The 17,833-nt window shown below is 39.2% G+C and overlaps 1 protein-coding gene across 2 annotated transcripts; it reads left to right on the top strand.

Moving 5' to 3' along the window:
• The first annotated feature begins 174 nt into the window (after positions 1-174).
• On the top strand, positions 175-17,521 carry RPS6KB1 (ribosomal protein S6 kinase B1). 2 transcript variants are annotated; one of them, XM_075517910.1, is made up of 15 exons: positions 175-195; positions 4,070-4,119; positions 5,183-5,303; positions 5,663-5,731; positions 6,182-6,329; positions 6,995-7,052; positions 8,033-8,133; positions 9,085-9,175; positions 9,378-9,468; positions 9,778-9,885; positions 10,170-10,232; positions 11,072-11,149; positions 12,799-12,906; positions 13,507-13,619; positions 14,178-17,521. In XM_075517910.1, the coding sequence occupies exons 2-15, from the start codon at positions 4,088-4,090 to the stop codon at positions 14,413-14,415; spliced, it is 1,419 nt and encodes a 472-aa protein (XP_075374025.1). In that variant the 5' UTR covers positions 175-195; positions 4,070-4,087; the 3' UTR covers positions 14,416-17,521. The 2 variants fall into 2 exon arrangements, with proteins under 2 accessions (XP_075374025.1, XP_075374024.1); XM_075517909.1 differs by lacking the exon at positions 175-195 and adding an exon at positions 360-641.
• The last annotated feature ends 312 nt before the right edge of the window (positions 17,522-17,833 follow it).

The raw sequence follows: 17,833 nt of genomic DNA, 5'->3' as shown, positions 1-17,833 counted from the left end.
CTCAGCCCCGCTCGCCGCCGGCCTCTCCTCAGGGCTGACCTCGACGCCCCCCGCTGAGGCGCTCGGGCGCCGACGGCGCATGCGCAGCCACCTGGCTCCGCGATCCCCTTCCCCGCCGGTTCGGACCGAGACGCTCCTTCGAACAACCCGCTTCGCGCATGCTCAGAAGAGACGCCGGGCAGGTCGGGTATAAAGGTCAGTCTTCTGGGCTTCACAAAGGGTTATACGCATGCTCCTGCCCAGCGGCTTCGCTGCGTCCTCTGCGCACGCTCTGTGCCAGGAGCAAGGCCGGCGGGCGCGCATTGCGCATGCTCTTCCGCCGCACCACGCCCGTCCGCCCAGCGGTGTCCCCGCTGCGCATGCTCAGTGCGGCCCCGGCCAATGCCGGAAGGGGCTGTGCGCCTGCGCGGAGCCCGGAGTCGGGGCGGGGGCGCAGGCGCGCTGAGGCCGGGCAGCCGGTGATGGCGTCCGTGGCGGAGTTGGGGGGTGCGGGCCCATGAGGCGGCCCAGGCCCCGCGCACCCAGCACAGCCAGGAAGGGGCGGCGGCGCCGCGGCTCGCACCCGCGCCATGGCGGGCGTGTTCGACATCGACCTGGACCAGCCTGAGGACGCGGGTTCGGACGAGGAGCTGGAGGAGGGGGTGAGAGGGGGGAGCCCGAGCCGGCGCGGCGCGGGGAGGGAGCGGGAGGCCGCTGCGGGGAGCGGCGCCAGGGGCAGGCCTGAGGGGAGGGAGCGGGAGGCGGCCCGCGGGCCCGCGCCGGGGGGCATCCTGCCGGTGGCCGAGCGGCGCGGGCCCGGCGGGGCCGCCGCGGAGGCGGGCAGGGGCCGCGCTGCGGCTGCGGCGGGGCGGGAGCCGGGCGAGGCGGAGCGCGGCGCCGGCCGCCGCCCCTGGCCCGCGCAGGTGAGGCGGCCGCGACCGCGCCCTGCCCGGCGACAGCCGGCGGCGCGGCCCCGACAGCTGCGCCGGGGGAGGCAGCGCTGCGGCGGCAGCGGGCTCCGCGCCCGGCCCGGCCTCGCAGCGCCCGGGAGGCGGCCGGGGAGTTCCCATCCGCGCGAAGGAAGCGGCGTCGCGCCCGTAGGTGGGAGCGGGTGTTAGGCAGCTGGCTAGCAGGGCTGCCCCGCCGGGGGCGGCCGGCCGGCGGTTGTGCCCCGGCTGGCTGCCGGGTGGGGGCTGCGCCAAACTTGCGGGAGCTTTTTCCCTTGGAAGTTTTGCGTTGGATTTCCTAGCACGAGTGCCGCAGCGGGTTTTTTTTTTTTTTTTTCCTTGTCACATGTGTTAACGTCAGTGCAGAAATGCTAATCGTTCTGGAACTGTATAAAGCCGTTGCTCTAGCGGCAAAATTAAAAGCAAAGCTTTAAAATGCGACGTTAGCCGTCTGTATGGATCAACGTGCATCCCCATCTCATGCTTTCGTAAACGGTTCGCCTTGTAATCTGTAGTTTGTCATTTTGTAATGTTCATGTAGATTCTGTTAAGGCTTTGGGGGAATTTTATTACAAGATCTCTGTTTATATTTTTCTAGCGCTACTGTTGCTTTTTTATATTGTTTTGTATATTAAACGTTTGCTGTTGCTTAAACTGCTACCGCATTTATTTTTTGCTGTTTAAATACTAATGACAGTCTTGGAGTCTTTGATATAACCAGATACTCTGTATCAGGGTTGGGATACCCACGCTGCATATAAACTGTAGAGACATTGTTTGACAGCTGAAGGCTTGAATGCTTCTCAACCTGCAGGAAAAAGCACTGTCTGTCACCTCAATAATCAATAAAGTACTTGGCTTAAAAAAAATGTCACTTGCATCACACTGTTAATGCTGCCAAGAACAGGTTCGAAGGGGGATGGCAAGAAAGTTGAATTTGTTCTCTCTCACGTTCCAATAATTCAGTCGCAGGGAACAATTAAAAAAACTCATTGTGGATCTTAAAAAATTGCTATGACTGAAATTTTTACGGCAGAACTGTGGACATGAATGCACATTGGCAACCTAATTTGTTTCTCAGGTGCCTTTTGGCAAACAGCTAAAGGAGGATGAGAATGGACTTGAAATTAAAACGGAACTGAAAAGCAGAGAATACAAGAGCAGGAAAGAAGGGGAAGCGTCAGGAAAGTGTAAAGGGAAAAATGTTTAACTGACAGTTATCTCTAGGTGTTGTGCATGTCTTGCAGGGATCAGAAAGACATTGCAGCCAGAGCAGTTGAGATCATTAAACTGGAAGAGAGCAAGGTGTAAAGTCTGGACTATCTTGTTTAATCTCTGTGGTGCTGGTCCCTGGTACCTCCTGAAAGGTGTAAGCCTAGTAGCAGCGAGAACAGATCAGTTGTAGTTTTGAATAGGCACGGTTGTTCTAGAAAATCTGAAGAATCTTTTAAAAGGAGAGTTTACTCATAAGCCGTGTGGTTGTTTGTTTTTTTTCACCATAATAATTAATGCAGCCTTAATTTTTGTGTTTGTAATAAATGAAACAATAAGTATAGACTGAAGGCCGGCTAGCCTTCCAGCCAGCATACCATTGCATTTTGTGGGTTTGTGAAATGAGAAGAAATCCTGAAAATAGTGGAATGGTATCTAAAGTGAATTTTGTTTGAGTTAATAGTGAGAATGAAAACCATAGTTCACAGGGGGAAGAGTAGCATGTGTGAACTTTGCCAGAACCGTTGGGTAACTTGAGAAGTTGTTCTAGGAACGTGATGGGTGTTTATTCTCCGTGTTTGTTGAATTTTTTAAAATTCATTTGTTGGCATCTAACAGTAGGGTCAAGGGCAGCTTTACTGGGTTTTATTGTGAAACAGATGTCAATAAGCTGGATTTCTCTAATAAATGTTATCAAGAGGACATGAGCTAGCAGCTCTCTGACCTGGAAACAAACTTGAACTTTTGGACTCCGTAATTGCTTGTGGTGCTAGTAGGTGGAACCAGGAGTTAAACTCCCCTCTAGGTCACCCACCAAAATAAACCAGCCTCTGTAAGCTTAAACGGCTTGGAAGCTATTGAAAGTTTCTAATTTTCTTTGGTTAGTGTTTTTGCTTGTATACTACTTAAAAATGCACTCCTTGGCTGCATCTGCTTTTTGCAGATCTCAACAGGTTTTTTTTCCCTTCCAGTTCTCTGAATTTCACACGTCACTCAATATATCCATATTCAGTCTGTAGATTCCAGGCTGTTCCTCACTAACTTGCCGTTGTTATTTTACATACGTATTTTTAAAAATAGAAATGTTAAGGTATAGTATGAAGCTTATTAGAAGCTTGCCCATTAAATTCTATTTGCATTCATTCCAGCTGTCTGCTTGGTTTGCACTTCTTTTGCCATGTAGAGCCACAGTTACAGGGAAGTATTATCTTGCATAAGGGATCAAGTTGAAAATTCTTTGAAGAAAATATCTCCTCCGAATTGAACTACATTCTTTAATGGTGACTAGTTCTGATGTTGAAGTGCTTGACCCTTCTTTAGTAAAATTTGCATGCATGAATCTATCGGGGTGATTATTGGTCAGAGAAGGTATTTAACATCAGAGTAAAGCTTAATTCTTTCATTACTATTGGGATTTGATTATTATCAATATAGAATAATACAAGCTTCTCAGTAGATTTTGTTTCTAGTGCGTATGAATCCCAGTTCATCCTTTCATATAATCTTTACTATTTTTCTAATTTGCATAACACTGTAATAAGATTTTAAAATTCATATGTAAGAGCAAATGTAAAAAACAATGCGGTACCTTAACATTTTTCAGATTCACTTGGGGGTGTGTGAATTGTTACCTTTAATATTTAAGTGATTGAGTAACAATGCAGTCAGGTAAAACAGTGGTTCCATGTGTGACCATTTGAAATATGTGGAAGTATTGCAAGTCTTGCGCAGAATTTTGTAGATTTCTTATCTTCTGCTGGTAACTTATTATTCCTGACCTTTAGGCTTATTTAATGATATAATATAAATTATAGATATAATTATTACATGTATAATTTAAGAAGTTGTAAAACACATCAGTGCATTTATTTTTAGCACTGCTTTTTTTCTTTTGTTATAATTAATCTTCCTTCTACCCCTCCCATCCCCAGGGTCAGTTAAGTGAGAGCATGGACCATGGAGGAGTTGGCCAATATGACCTGTAAGTTGCTGCTAGAAAATGTTCTGTACCATTCATGCCAACTACATATAACTTCTAATTTTGTTACATTGTTAAGTTAAATAGAAAATGTTGTTATTATTGTTAAATTTTGAGTTGTTTCTAGTCGCTTCACTATTTCTTCACATTAAAATTTGTGAATTGTATCTTGAAATAAAATCATAATAATAAAAAAAAAATTCTGGCAAAACTTGCTGTTGTCTTTTAATCCTTGTTTCTCCTAACGTTATCTATCGTACTTGAATAATATTTGTAATATCAATGTACTGCACTGTCTGTTCTGTTCGTTTTATAAAGGCTCCAGTTGCAGATTTGCATAGCAGTCTGAAGCAGGTGGGAATTCAGAAGTTCTGATTTGAAGTTCAGGAGACAGCTACCTTTAGCATTACCTCATTTACAGATTTCCAGATTGTTTCAGCATACCACGTTGTGAGAAGAAAGCAGTGATAGTTAAAACAGTTCAGTTACATTTACTTTAGCAGCATCAATCTGTTAGTCTTTTGCAGAACTGTAGCCTAATTTAGAAGCATCATTGAATTACAGTTCAGTCTTCTTTTGTGGCATGTTCAGAGTTGTGAGACTTCTTTTGTTATACTTTTTCTGCAAGATATTTGTGTTATAGAAGTCTCACCATGACTGTTCAGGCTGCTGAATGTGATTTGAAACTTAAACACACCTTAAAGCCTTGCTTTTACTTGAGGTCTTGTAGGAATATCTCAGTCAGTTTGAGGCTTTGGTCCTTTAAACTTAATTCTGGTGTAATACAGAGATTTATTATGCATAAAACCGAAGGAATCTGAAGGAAATCTTGATACTGTAAATCCCCAAAATTTGCAGGTGACCTTTTCTGTGCAAGTTGCAACTTACTGCTTTGCACACACCTAAATAAAATTTCTGATGCTGACAATTCTCTAAATCTCCAAAGCAGTCATTCAGTTATGTCAGATACACTGTATGCTTTTCAGAAAGTAATTTGCTTGCTTACTTTCATTTGATATTTTTTGATTATCAGGTAGTCTTATATTCTTGTTTCGGTTTTATCCAGTGGCATGGAACATTGTGAAAAATTTGAGATTTCAGAAACTAGTGTAAACAGAGGTCCAGAAAAGATCCGACCAGAGTGCTTTGAGTTACTACGCGTACTTGGCAAAGGTGGCTATGGAAAGGTAAGGAACTCTTTTCTACAGAAGTAAATCCATTACGCTGAAGGCGGTTAAAGTGATTGCTTGCTGCCTTTGGCAAGGTCTAATCTTCCCATCCTGTTTTCTGAAGAGTTCATTCTGCCAGAAGGTAACCTCCGCGCTGCCAGCGTTGGTGTCGTGGGACTGAGGTCACTGGCAGAGCCTCACCAGCTGGTGGCAGTAGAAAATGTCCCAAACTGGTTCTGGTTCCAGTGACTAGCTCTTCTTCAGGCAGCGTTGCAGTTTGTAGGTGATCTCATCTCTCTTTCGCAGAAGTTTGTTTTTAACTTAAGACATCTCATGCAGTCATAATATGTGATTGCTTTTGTATTGGTGTTGTATAGGTATTTCAAGTACGAAAAGTAACTGGAGCAAACACCGGGAAAATATTTGCCATGAAAGTTCTTAAAAAGGTAACCTGAATGTTCACGTTTCACTACTGTCTGAATCTAAAAAAAAATCTACCCCTCCCTTTAGCTGTTACAATTATCTAATTATATAATATACCTAAAATTAATTTAAATTTTATCTGTGATATATACAGTTGTTATCCAGGTACAGTCGGAATGATAATTAGTCTTTAACTAAATTGTTCTGTCTGTGTAGTTCTTAGCAGCTAATTTAAATAGCTCAGGAGGTTCCTTCCATCCTAAATTATTGTATGATTTTATGAGATAAATAAAGAATTAAACTTCCGCAAGAAACCTGTCAAGTTATGTATATGTCATGGTGAAATTTTCTTTTTTTTTAAATTATGTTGTTGAATCGTATGTAGTGTTGTGATTTAGTAAACTCAGAAGGGAATTAAATATAAAAGTCTGCCTTAGCATGTTCTTGTGCTCACATCTCTCTGCTTTTTGTAGGCAATGATTGTAAGGAATGCAAAGGATACAGCTCATACAAAAGCAGAGCGGAATATATTGGAGGAAGTGAAACATCCCTTCATCGTAGACTTAATTTATGCCTTTCAGACTGGTGGAAAACTCTACCTCATCCTTGAGTATCTCAGTGGTCAGTATATGAAATTCTGTTACCTCTTCTTGCTATTTTACGTAATTGAGAATTTGGATTTCTTATTCTGCTTATAAAAAGCCAGCTATCTGTTGGCATGGTGTCTTAAAAATGTAAAATAGGTTAGCATTGAGAATACATAGCATAACATAAATAAACCTTGTAATTCAATAAAATAAAGATGAATGAAACATAAAATAGTTCTTTTTCATGATAGTATGGGAGAGGAAGATTTTTAATACCTTTTCTTCCATGAGGCTTGTAATTCCTGTATGTTACACTTAGATCCTATGCAGTCATATGGAGTACCTGAGGTTTTAGTCCTTGCAGGTTCTTGGTGAATCAAGAAAGTGTTATCTTTATTTCACAGATAGAAACAGACACAGATTAGAAGCAGTTTGCTCAGGTTACAACAATAGGAGAAAACAGGGACAGAAACACTGTTATTTTTTTCAGCATGCTGTTTTGATTTCTTTTGGCATTTCTTTAGTTGACAGAATTCTGAGAATAACAGAACAGTACATTTTCAGTTTTTTGTGAAACAACTTTCTGTGGAGCAGGACAAATATCTGTTGCTTGTAGTTTTTCTAGAAAATAGACTTTTGACTGACTGAAAATGGTAAAATGCACTTTAATAGAGTATAATCTCATTTTTCTCATGACAGGAGGAGAACTATTTATGCAGTTAGAGAGAGAAGGGATATTTATGGAAGACACAGCTTGGTAAGTGAAACTGTTTCGGTAAATTAATAGGTTTGGGTTTTTTTTTTCCCCCCAAGTCCTTAAATGGTATATTCTGACTTGAAAAACTGTAACTACTCATTCATTTTTTTTAGTCTAGTGAAAAGAGCAGTTAACTGGATTTTGGGAAGATGTATGTGTTCTGTACTTACCCGTTTGTGCCAGTCTTACTACAGAAGAGGGTCCATTGATGGTTGCTGAGTGAGGCTGTATTACATAGGGTTGTGGAAAAGGAGGTGTTTTGGGTGTTGGAGAAAAGACTGTGAAAGACTTGCTGTAAATGCAGGGGGTTTTTGTTCTTGATCCACGAACAATTTTACCAGCCACTTACAGAATTTCCAAGTCACTGTAATGGCTGTATTCTAACGATCAGATGTGTGAAGTGATAAAGGTAATTATGCTAATGAAGGAGAAAAAGCCTTTTGAGTAGTGGTATTTTACATATAAACAAGTTGAAATTATCCCTTATTGATTAGGCTTCACACAACTGAATACAGTTGTATCTTCCTACCGTGCATGCCAAAAATGCTTTAGAAAAGCTTTGATGTACATACGGGGCTGTAATACTGTTCCATGGCTAGCACTCTGGCTGCTGCCGGTTACCTTCTTAGCTTCATTTTTTTTTTTCTTCAACTTTGCCATCTAGATATGGTAATACAGATTGAAGCATTATTTTAACCACTAACTGGTAAATTCAGATTCCTCCAAATATATTCATGATAAGATAGCTACTGAACAGGTAAACCTAATGCCAATGGCGTAATTTTGTATTTCATCTTGGAGTCTGTATGCCTTTTGGCAAACTGACCTCAAAGGCATCATTGTTTCTCTCATTTATTCTCTCAAACACTTCTAATGATACTTTCAAGAAACTGTTGCTATGTACGTAATAGTCTTAGTGCTTAAGATGCTTTGCATGATTTGCATGAATATGTCTAATTTTGTGGCACGTTTCCTTTCAGCTTTTACTTGGCAGAAATCTCAATGGCACTGGGGCACTTGCATCAAAAAGGAATCATCTACCGTGATCTGAAGCCAGAAAATATCATGCTTAATCATCAAGGTAGAAATGTAGTAACAGTTATGTTCCCAATAATTTGAAAAAAAATTCTTCAAAGGTCACAACACTTCACTCTCACATTAATTTCCTTAGAACAATGGCACGTTTGTTGTCACTCTTGGTATAACTAAAGAATTGCCAAAGCTAATTGCTTGCACTTAAACACAGCTTCTTTGGCTTTAATAGGCCACAGCAAGCTCCAAGTTCCATGTGTATAGACACAGGCATTTTTTGAATGGTTGACTTGCTATTTCTGCAGCTCTGCAATTTTTCTTCTACTGGGTCATTGTAAAGTATGTAAAGATCTGTCTTCAGTGTAGCATCAGTGACATTCTAGTAATGGGGATGACTGAAGATGTCAGTTAGGAAAGGCAATTTAGGATGCCAAATCATCTGTAGCTGAAATGACTTACCTAGCTGTTGACACTTTACCTGCCAGTAGTAGCAGTTCCTGAATGCAGTTAAATTGACTGCATGACACTGATTAGTCTGGCAATCTGTACCATCCGGTATTTTCACATTATCTTAAACAACTTACTTAGTCTAAGTCTTTGTACTGAATTATTCAGGGCACTTTACAATTTGTTGAAGGTTCCTCTCTGAACTTTGAAGCAAGCAGTAAAATTCGATAGCCTACTTTCTTATCTGAATGATGCTCTACAATCTTTATGTTTAAATATATTTGTCTATATGTGAATAAGTTTTGGTAGTTTGTCTTGTCTCTCTTCACCAAGTGGCAACACTTTCTTATGCAGGTATAATGCAGAGGCTTTATCTCTAAGTGTGATTACCTCATTCTGTTTTATAGCTTTATTGCTTTGTCAGACAGCTAAAGATACCTGGAAGTAGTTCAGAGTTATTACGTATCCATGTTAAGAATTCCTATTTTTTAATGTTACTTATACAAATGTCATAATTCTGGCAAGTTGTTAAATTTTATATATTTAATTTCAGGTCATGTAAAATTGACTGACTTCGGATTATGTAAAGAATCTATTCACGATGGAACAGTCACACACACATTCTGTGGAACAATTGAATACATGTGAGCTGCATGATGAAATAGAAAAGTATTACTCTGGTCTGGGGGTAATGGCTAAATTTTGCCTTTTTTAACTGATAGTTCATATGTTCAGTCACTTATGGAAATTTTACTTGATGAAAGTGGTTTTGTTTGAAAACTAGTAGTCAGAATTAGTATTAAGCATGTTAAAATACTTTCATATTTTCCATTTTTCTGATTATAGGGCCCCTGAAATCTTGATGAGGAGTGGGCATAATCGTGCTGTGGACTGGTGGAGTTTGGGGGCATTAATGTATGACATGCTGACTGGAGCAGTAGGTGCACAGTTATAATTGCATGTATTTCTCTTCGTAGCTTTTGTAGTCACCTGTATTCTAATTCAGATGCATGTATAAATACGCGTATATTTGTACATATAAAGACTGCAAGTAAGAAATATAACTAAAATACAGCTACACTTACGTTGACTACAGTCATGAGCTGCTCTCATCCAAACACTTCTTTGGAAGTCCCATTTCCAGTAATTTTACCTGCTTTATAAATTACTGAAGTGAGTTCTGTGTACACAAATAAGAGACCTGAACAAGTCCTGTTTTTCCTCCCATTACAATGGTGCTTTCTAGCCTCCTTTCACTGGGGAGAACAGAAAGAAAACAATTGACAAGATTCTCAAGTGTAAACTCAACTTGCCTCCCTACCTCACACAAGAAGCCAGAGATCTGCTTAAAAAGGTAGAATTTTAATGAATGTCGGTACTACGTGTGTATGTAGAAAGTAGAAATATGATGATACCACTATGGCTATTCAGCCCATGCTTATTTTGCTACTAAGTCAGTCTTGGTTTTGCATGGTACAGAAAGTGATTTTCCTTGAAAATACAATTGTTTTCTAACAAATGCAGATTTTCTGTGTTCATTCTGCATGGTATTCATTCAAATGATGATTCATGTCAGAACTAGTCTAGTCATAACAGCATAACTAATTTTTTCTTTTTTGGATGTTATTTCTCCTTAAGCTGCTAAAAAGAAATGCTGCCTCACGTCTAGGAGCTGGTCCTGGAGATGCTGGAGAAGTTCAGGTAACTTCCGCTTAACTGAAGAATTCTTAAATTACCTCACTGAAAATAAACCAGCTTTGAGGGTACATCAGGGAAGGGAGAGTATGTCTGTCTTGAAGTGTAATGAGCAAAAAGGCAGCTACACGTGACAACTGATCAAAACTTGAATGCTTTAAAACTTAACGAAAGCAGCTGTCTACCTATTTGGTAATTTGAGATTTGGAAAATAGCTTTTATTCTTTAGCTCGGTCTTCCAGTAGATCTTTTCTGCTAGTTGCACAATGCTAATTGTACAGTCAACCATGTAAGAGCAATGATACTCTAGCAGTCTGACAAAAACCCTGTTATCCGTTGCATTTAGTGCAGCTTTTTAAAGGGAGAAACGCTGTTAGTTTGCATTCAGTGTTGCAAGTTAAAAGTTAAGGCAGAGGCCTATTTCTTGTTGCTTCCAGCTTGATTTTTTTGTGGTGAGATTAACAACGTACTAGAGAGTCCTCCTTATTTCACAGTTCTGATAATTTGTCATTAATACAGTGTTTTGTCATTATTTTTAGATATCTAACTTTTAAAGTTGAAAAATGTAGAGGTATTTTGCATGTCAACTGACTTTTCCTAATACTTTCAAGGAGAACATGATAGGGACATACGTTGTCTGACTCAGAGGTATGGTATCAATTTTCAGCTCTTCCAGCTACTCTGATGTAGCGCTGCAGAATATATTACACTAGACCCATAGGTGATTTTGGAAAGACAGACACCACAGAGAGGGTCTGAAAAGAACATGCTTATTAATTCTTAAATTTCTGTGATTTATACCCAGAAGGTGGATTATGACTCTGTACTATTGCTAACTCTTGTAGGCTCACCCATTCTTCAGACACATTAACTGGGATGAGCTGTTGGCACGAAAGGTGGAACCTCCTTTTAAACCTTTATTGGTATGTACTCAGAATGCTGTGAGATATTCCTTGTATGCCTTTAGGAAAGGTCTTAAACAATGTGGAATCTAAAACTTAGAAATGCTCACTCTTACAAACTGGAGTGCCATTGATTTCTGGTACTTTAAATAGTCAAATGCATCAACTTAGGTTACTGGTTCTCAGATTCACTGTTGTCAAATTAAAGAGAGAAACTACCTGATGCAGGTTTGGTTTTCTTTTTTTTCCCCGACAACTGATGCTATATCAACATTTAAAAAAAACTCTTTCTTTTAAGTCTCCACACAGTATGAAATACTGGCTGTCATGAGCATGCTGTTCTGTCTTATTACTCTGTAGTCATGGTACTTAGCCGTCACTGGAATAGAATCTTGCTTATTTTATGTGAGAAGGTGGCAAAAATTGGCTAAGAGCTAATTTATCCTTCTGTTCAGTCTCCTGGAGGAAGAAGGTTCTGCTTCAGTTTTAATTCCTCCTGCTTCTAATCTGTGGGTTAAACAGACTTGCAAGTGCAGTTATCTCTGAATTTCTGCTTCTAAACATTATACAGTAAGTCAGTACTTGGTTGAAGCTAAGATGATAAATAGTTGCTAAGCAGAAGTCAATGAAGTCACCTAATTAAGCATTTTGTATGTTTGCTTATTAATATTTACAGTGCCTCTTGTGCATTATAGGCAGTAATTAAAGTTTACCTCAAACCAGTGATGTGATGAGTAAGCCTCTATTATCCTATCTGATATTTTGACGGTGTGGGGTGTCTGCCTTTTTTTCCCTCTGGGTACAATTAGCTACAGCAGCAATGGGTATTGCCACCCCGATAGTTCCCGACTACCAAAAATCTCACTTTAAACTGACTTAGGCATCACCGATGTTGAGCATACTACAGCATGGGGACTCCAGACCTTTTTTTTTCCCTCACCAGTTTGAATGAAATTTAGAATGACACAAGACTGGTATTTCCAAACGAATTATCTGAAGATAGTTTTGGGTTTTTCTGTTGTTAGCAGATTTTATGAAAGTTACTTGTACAAACCAGATGGCTTTTGAAAATGTGCTTCCGTGGTTGCATGAAGGCCTGCACAAATGAATACATACTGCCTTTTCAGTTACACTTATGAATGAGAGAAGGGATCTTGGAATTATGTCTGTTGTTCTTTGACTGAATTAAGCAATATTCTTCATAGTCACTTATTCCAGAGTTGTCATCTATCCCTCACAATATAAACACTTCTGTATCTGAAAAAATGGGATGAAATTATCTGGAGAGGCTTCCAAAAACTAATAGTTGCAACTGTGTTACACTGGTTGTGACGAGGGCTAAACTTGCAAGAAACTGGCATTGTATTTCTAAACGGGTTTTTTTTGTTTGTAATTTGAGATTTTTTTTTTTAAAGGCATCTTTTTAATTTGTGTTCCTTTTTGATCCATAATTTTTGCCCCTCCCCCTTGCCTTTATTTCTCAGTGTCAGTGCCCATAGTGACCTCCCACTGGCAGCGACAGGATTCCGACACCACTCCAGGGTTTTACTACAGCAGAGCTCTGCCAAAAACCTATGGAATGAACTCCATCCAGAGGCTACACTGATCACCGCTAAGCCATTTGGTTGATATCTGTAATATAAACCCTTAATCATTTTGTTTTTGCAAAGCAATCTGAAGAGGATGTGAGCCAGTTTGATTCAAAGTTTACACGTCAGACACCTGTTGATAGCCCAGATGACTCTACTCTCAGTGAAAGTGCCAACCAGGTCTTTCTGGTAAGTGAGCCAGGGACGAGCGTGTAACTGTGGAGAGGTATGTTGCGTTACTTGGAAACAGGAGGGCATTTCAGGTAAATGAACTCTGTTGAGTCTTACCACCTGATACTTGAAGCAAACTGTCATCATTTTAAACACGCATTCTGCAACAGGTTTGAAATGTTTAAGGGCTTTGAAAATACTTAGTTTGATTATTGCTGACGTTTTCTTTATACAGATAAAACAGCTGACAGACATTGTTTATGTTCTGAAATGTCAGCATTCTAATTCATAGTTGCATTATGAACCCTGGACATGTGATTGCTTTCATAGTCATGCAGAGAGAACAATGTCCATTCTGTAGATCAAAATTAATTAAATTGAGCATGCCTGTGGGAATCTGTGATCTGAGTAGAAATATCTGGGGGGTGCAGGCACCTGGGTGAGGAATTCCCTAAAGTCCTGCTGTTTGCTTCAGGAAGAGAGTAGAAGTTCATATGTCTACATTTACCCTCCTTTTTAGAATTTACATTTACTATTTCATGCCAATCATAACTGCACAAGTGATCATAAATGTAAATCTTGCCTGTAAGTTACAGTGCATTCATTCCTGTTTTGCAGGGTTTTACGTATGTGGCTCCATCTGTACTTGAAAGCGTAAAAGAGAAATTTTCTTTTGAACCAAAAATTCGATCACCTCGCAGATTCATAGGTAGCCCTAGGACACCAGTCAGGTATCTTTTTTTTTTTTTTTCTTTTTTGTAATACACTTTTTGGCAAGTAGTTGAAATAGATCTGCACTAGCAATGAAAAATGCGGCCTTTCTTCTCAGTAAGCCCATCACTTCCGTTAGAAGTGCAGCATCGATCCTATTTTACAAACCACATTATTAGAGACAAATCTATGGTGTTTGGCAGCACAAGAAGTACTAATTTGCTTGCTATTCAACGCTGATACAGCCTCACTGTCTGGTGACTTTAGTACACCATTCCTCTAGAACTGTTTCAGAACATCCTAAGTACTTATGTGCCGCTAAAGAATCATGTTAGTACAGAAAATTCCTTCTGCAATCATCTAGAAATATATCCTCACTACTCAAATGAGAGAATTTTACTTTACAAGAGACCGTGGTAGAAGCTAGACATGGAAACTTTCTCAAACTTCTGGAAGTGGAAGGAAGAATTATAAATGCTTCTCAATAGGCATTTGAGTTCAGCTTCCTGCAGAGTAAAGGACGTACCTTGGTGCTGTGTATATCTTCATCTCTGATTTTTATATTTCTTGTTTTAAAGCCCTGTAAAGTTTTCCCCTGGGGAATTCTGGGGAAGAGGTGCTTCTGCCAGCGCATCAAATACTCAGACACCTGTGGAATATCCAATGGAGACAAGTGGAATAGAACAAATGGATGTGACAGTCTGTGGAGAGGCCTCAGCACCACTTCCAATCCGGCAACCAAACTCTGGGCCATACAAAAAACAAGCTTTTCCCATGATTTCCAAACGACCAGAGCACTTGCGCATGAATCTATGACAACACAATTTTTTTAAGCCTTTGAAGGTGGAAAACAAAGAACGGACATAAGCCCCCTTGAAGTTGAAATATGAGGGCTTGTATGGTTTACTTTTAAAAAGTGACAGTATCAAAGAGTCAGTCATTGCACAGAGCAACTTGGAAAGCAAAGAAAAACGGATTTTTTTCTGTCAATCAATGGTGCATAAAAAAACTTTAGAAAATGGTATTGCAGAACTCTAGGCACATCATCTAACTGATTCGCAGTGACATCTTCTCACCTTATCAAGGATTTTTCAGCTTGATAGCTTGAAACTTGACAGTATTAAGGGTCAGGATGTTGCTTCAGAATCACTGGTCTAGTCGTGAATGTGTCAAGGAGGGTTAGCCCTTTCACTAGGCAAAGTATGAAATGCCTGTATGCTTGCGTCTGAGGAATAATTAGCATGCAAGCTTGGTTAAGCTGTTTCCTACAATGGGGTGGAATCAAAGATGAAAGATAAAATTAATTGGTATTTCACATTCAAAACATAATGAGTTTTTTATATATATAAAAATATATATTTTTCAAATAGATTTTTTGATTCAGCTCATTATGGAAAGTATCCCAAAATTAAAAATGCAAAATAATTGGTTGCTGTGAAGAAAGTAAAGGCTCTAGTTCTGATTCTTCTCCTCATGAAACAACAAATCAATAAGCGAATCACTCAATTACCAGCTTGGCAATGTGGGGTGGGAGAGAACTGTTTCACTTGCTTACCCAGCTGAAATACCTGTTCCTGCAAAGACAAATGGATCTAATCAAATGGCAATGCTGCTATGTTCTAGGCTTAACTGGAAGCCATGGGCTCACATACATGTCCTGCTTATTTCATCCTTGTCCTCAGCAGACATTTCACTGGGAAACATCACTTTTGTATACGCTAGTCTTTAAGATGGCGACAGCCAAATACGGTCAGATTCTTACCCATATAAAAGATCAGGAAAAGGTGCATTGGAATACAAGGTCAGTAGAAACATATAGGAAGTACCACAGGAAACATATACAGATTCTACACAGTATAAGGAAATAAACCTTTTTGTAACCAGTGGGTAAGAATTTGAGAATTTTTTTTTTTTAATAAAATTTTGCTTATGGGAGTTCCCTGCCATTATACATTTCTAAATTTATCAACATTTTTTTTCTATGCTGGGGCAATAAATTTGCTGATTGTATGAGAAAAGTGTTAAATGGCCTTTCAGTGAATGTCTTCCACAGTGGGTCAGAACTTTAGCAACTTAATTTAGGAAACATGTTCTAAGGACACTATTTATGTTTCTGAAATTGTCACAATCTGTACAAATGACTTACAGGTACAAAGAATAAAATAAAGGTAACTTTACCTTACTTAAATACTTCCTGCCTTAAAGAAAGCATTTCCATGAACATAGCTGGTGAAAGGGTTAATATCTGCAGAGCTTTACACTAGTTAGAGTGTGTATGGTGTGTGCGTGTGTGTGTGTATATGATCATGCAACTGCATACAAGTCCTGTCACTTTTTGCCTGCCACACGTTGCATTATCTTTAGTCAAACTGTGCAAAGTCTACTTCTAGCGTTTCACAACAGTAGGGATTTTTGTTATAGATTCTGCTTACTCTGTGTCTACTGAATCTTTTTGAGCCATAGGATCCAAGCCATAAAACTCTCTAAGCATGTTGAATCCAATCAGAGTGCTGTTTTCCAGAATTTGCAAGTCAGAAGGATTCATCGGTATCTTGTAGATACTAACAAAGAACCAACAAAAAAGATGGTTATGATGGAGCAAAAATTAGTGGGTTTTTTTCCTTCCCGATAAGCCTTTTGTTGGAAAATTTCTTTTTTTTTTTTTTTTTTTTTTTTAGTTTTATAAGGAAAATCAAGTTACCTTACAGTTGCATAAATTGTACTGGAAGATTGCCATTTTTCATTTGGCAATACGGCCACTGGTGACATGTTGTGAAACTGAAATCAAAGTGCTCATGTGTGTTTGTATTATGCATATTTGCAAATATGCAACACTTCAAGCAGTGCCTCTCTGTGCCACTTGTTAACACAGGTTTCCTAACATGTTTACTGAGTATAAAGGAACTTAGTTAAAAAAAAAAAAAAATTTTTTTTTTTGAGGCAGATCTCTCTTGGTCCTAGTTACAGCTAACAGTTGCTTTTTGGTTGGCTGGATATAATTGTCCAGTAGAATTGGTTTAATATGGCTGGCAAGAATGGCAAGAGTTGTTTGTCTGAGTTCACTGATTAATTACAGATACAATTCATTGGTTTTAAAATTAAATTTCATGTACTATCAATGTTGCATCCCATAGATTATAAGTTTAATTCCCTACCATAACTGTGAAACTTTTGGAGTGTGACTCAGACAGCAAGCACACACTATGCAATATGGTTTATCCTGTATTTATTTGTAAAAATATCAGACATAGATCCTCTATATATATATAATAGTGTCAAAATTACTAGTCGTGAACTAAGGGGAGTGGAGTTCTAGCTCCTGTCTGGCTATTTCAGATACGTGCAGAATGCATTGAATATTGGAGAGCTTAACAAGTGCTTTCTTTTGTTCATTTAAAAATGTCTTAAATTTTTCATTAGAGTATAGAATCTTATTTTTTTTATTTTGTACAAGCTGCGCTTTTTTAATTATAATCACTGAGAAATTCACTATAATTTGATTTTATAGGATTTTTGTAGCATTACAAAAATATAGTAAAACTGAGGTTAATACCTGTTGTGGCTAACCATATAAAAGTATTAAATCTTAAACTTGAACAAAACTCGTATTTTTTTTTTTTTTACTAGTTGTTAAATAGGGGAATATTTTGTTCTGCAGGTCATTATCACAAAAGGTTTATAGGTCAGCTGTGTTACCAGCAGTTTTTCTTTTCCCATTTGATGCAGAAACTATTCTGGTATAAGATTCAGAATTTCGTAATTTTTCTCTGTGGGAGTGATGCATACATTTGATGCCATTCGTGTACTAAATTGTAATTTTGGGAATGCTGGAATAATTCCTACCAAGACTGTCTTAATTGTGCCATCTGACATTTGAATGTCATCCTGGTATTAGCTCATAATAAAAGATAAAAATAAAGGAGTCAATTGTTCTTTTGAATATCCCTTCTTTTTGTCTTGCTATCTAAAAGCGGAACTGCTGGAGAACATTTAATATTTGAGTCCACTCTAACCATACAGTGGATGTTTACTTTGGGTCTATTCTCTTTTTAGTATTAACTCCCAACCTGCTCTCACTGTTAATCAAAAGTGCATCAAACACAGAGGGAGACTGCTGTTGTTCTTAGGACAGATGCTTGGGGTTTGGTTGGTTTTGGTTTTTTTTTTTTTTTTAAATTCTGTCTACAGCAGGGTAGTTGCTGTTTCATTTTCCCAGCTTAGAGGGAAATCCTTT

The sequence above is a fragment of the Mycteria americana genome, chromosome 15, assembly GCF_035582795.1.
Source record: "Mycteria americana isolate JAX WOST 10 ecotype Jacksonville Zoo and Gardens chromosome 15, USCA_MyAme_1.0, whole genome shotgun sequence".
NCBI classification, from domain to species: domain Eukaryota; kingdom Metazoa; phylum Chordata; class Aves; order Ciconiiformes; family Ciconiidae; genus Mycteria; species Mycteria americana.
The sequence above is the reverse complement of the archived record's forward strand: the minus strand, read 5'-3'. Positions and strand labels throughout refer to the sequence as shown.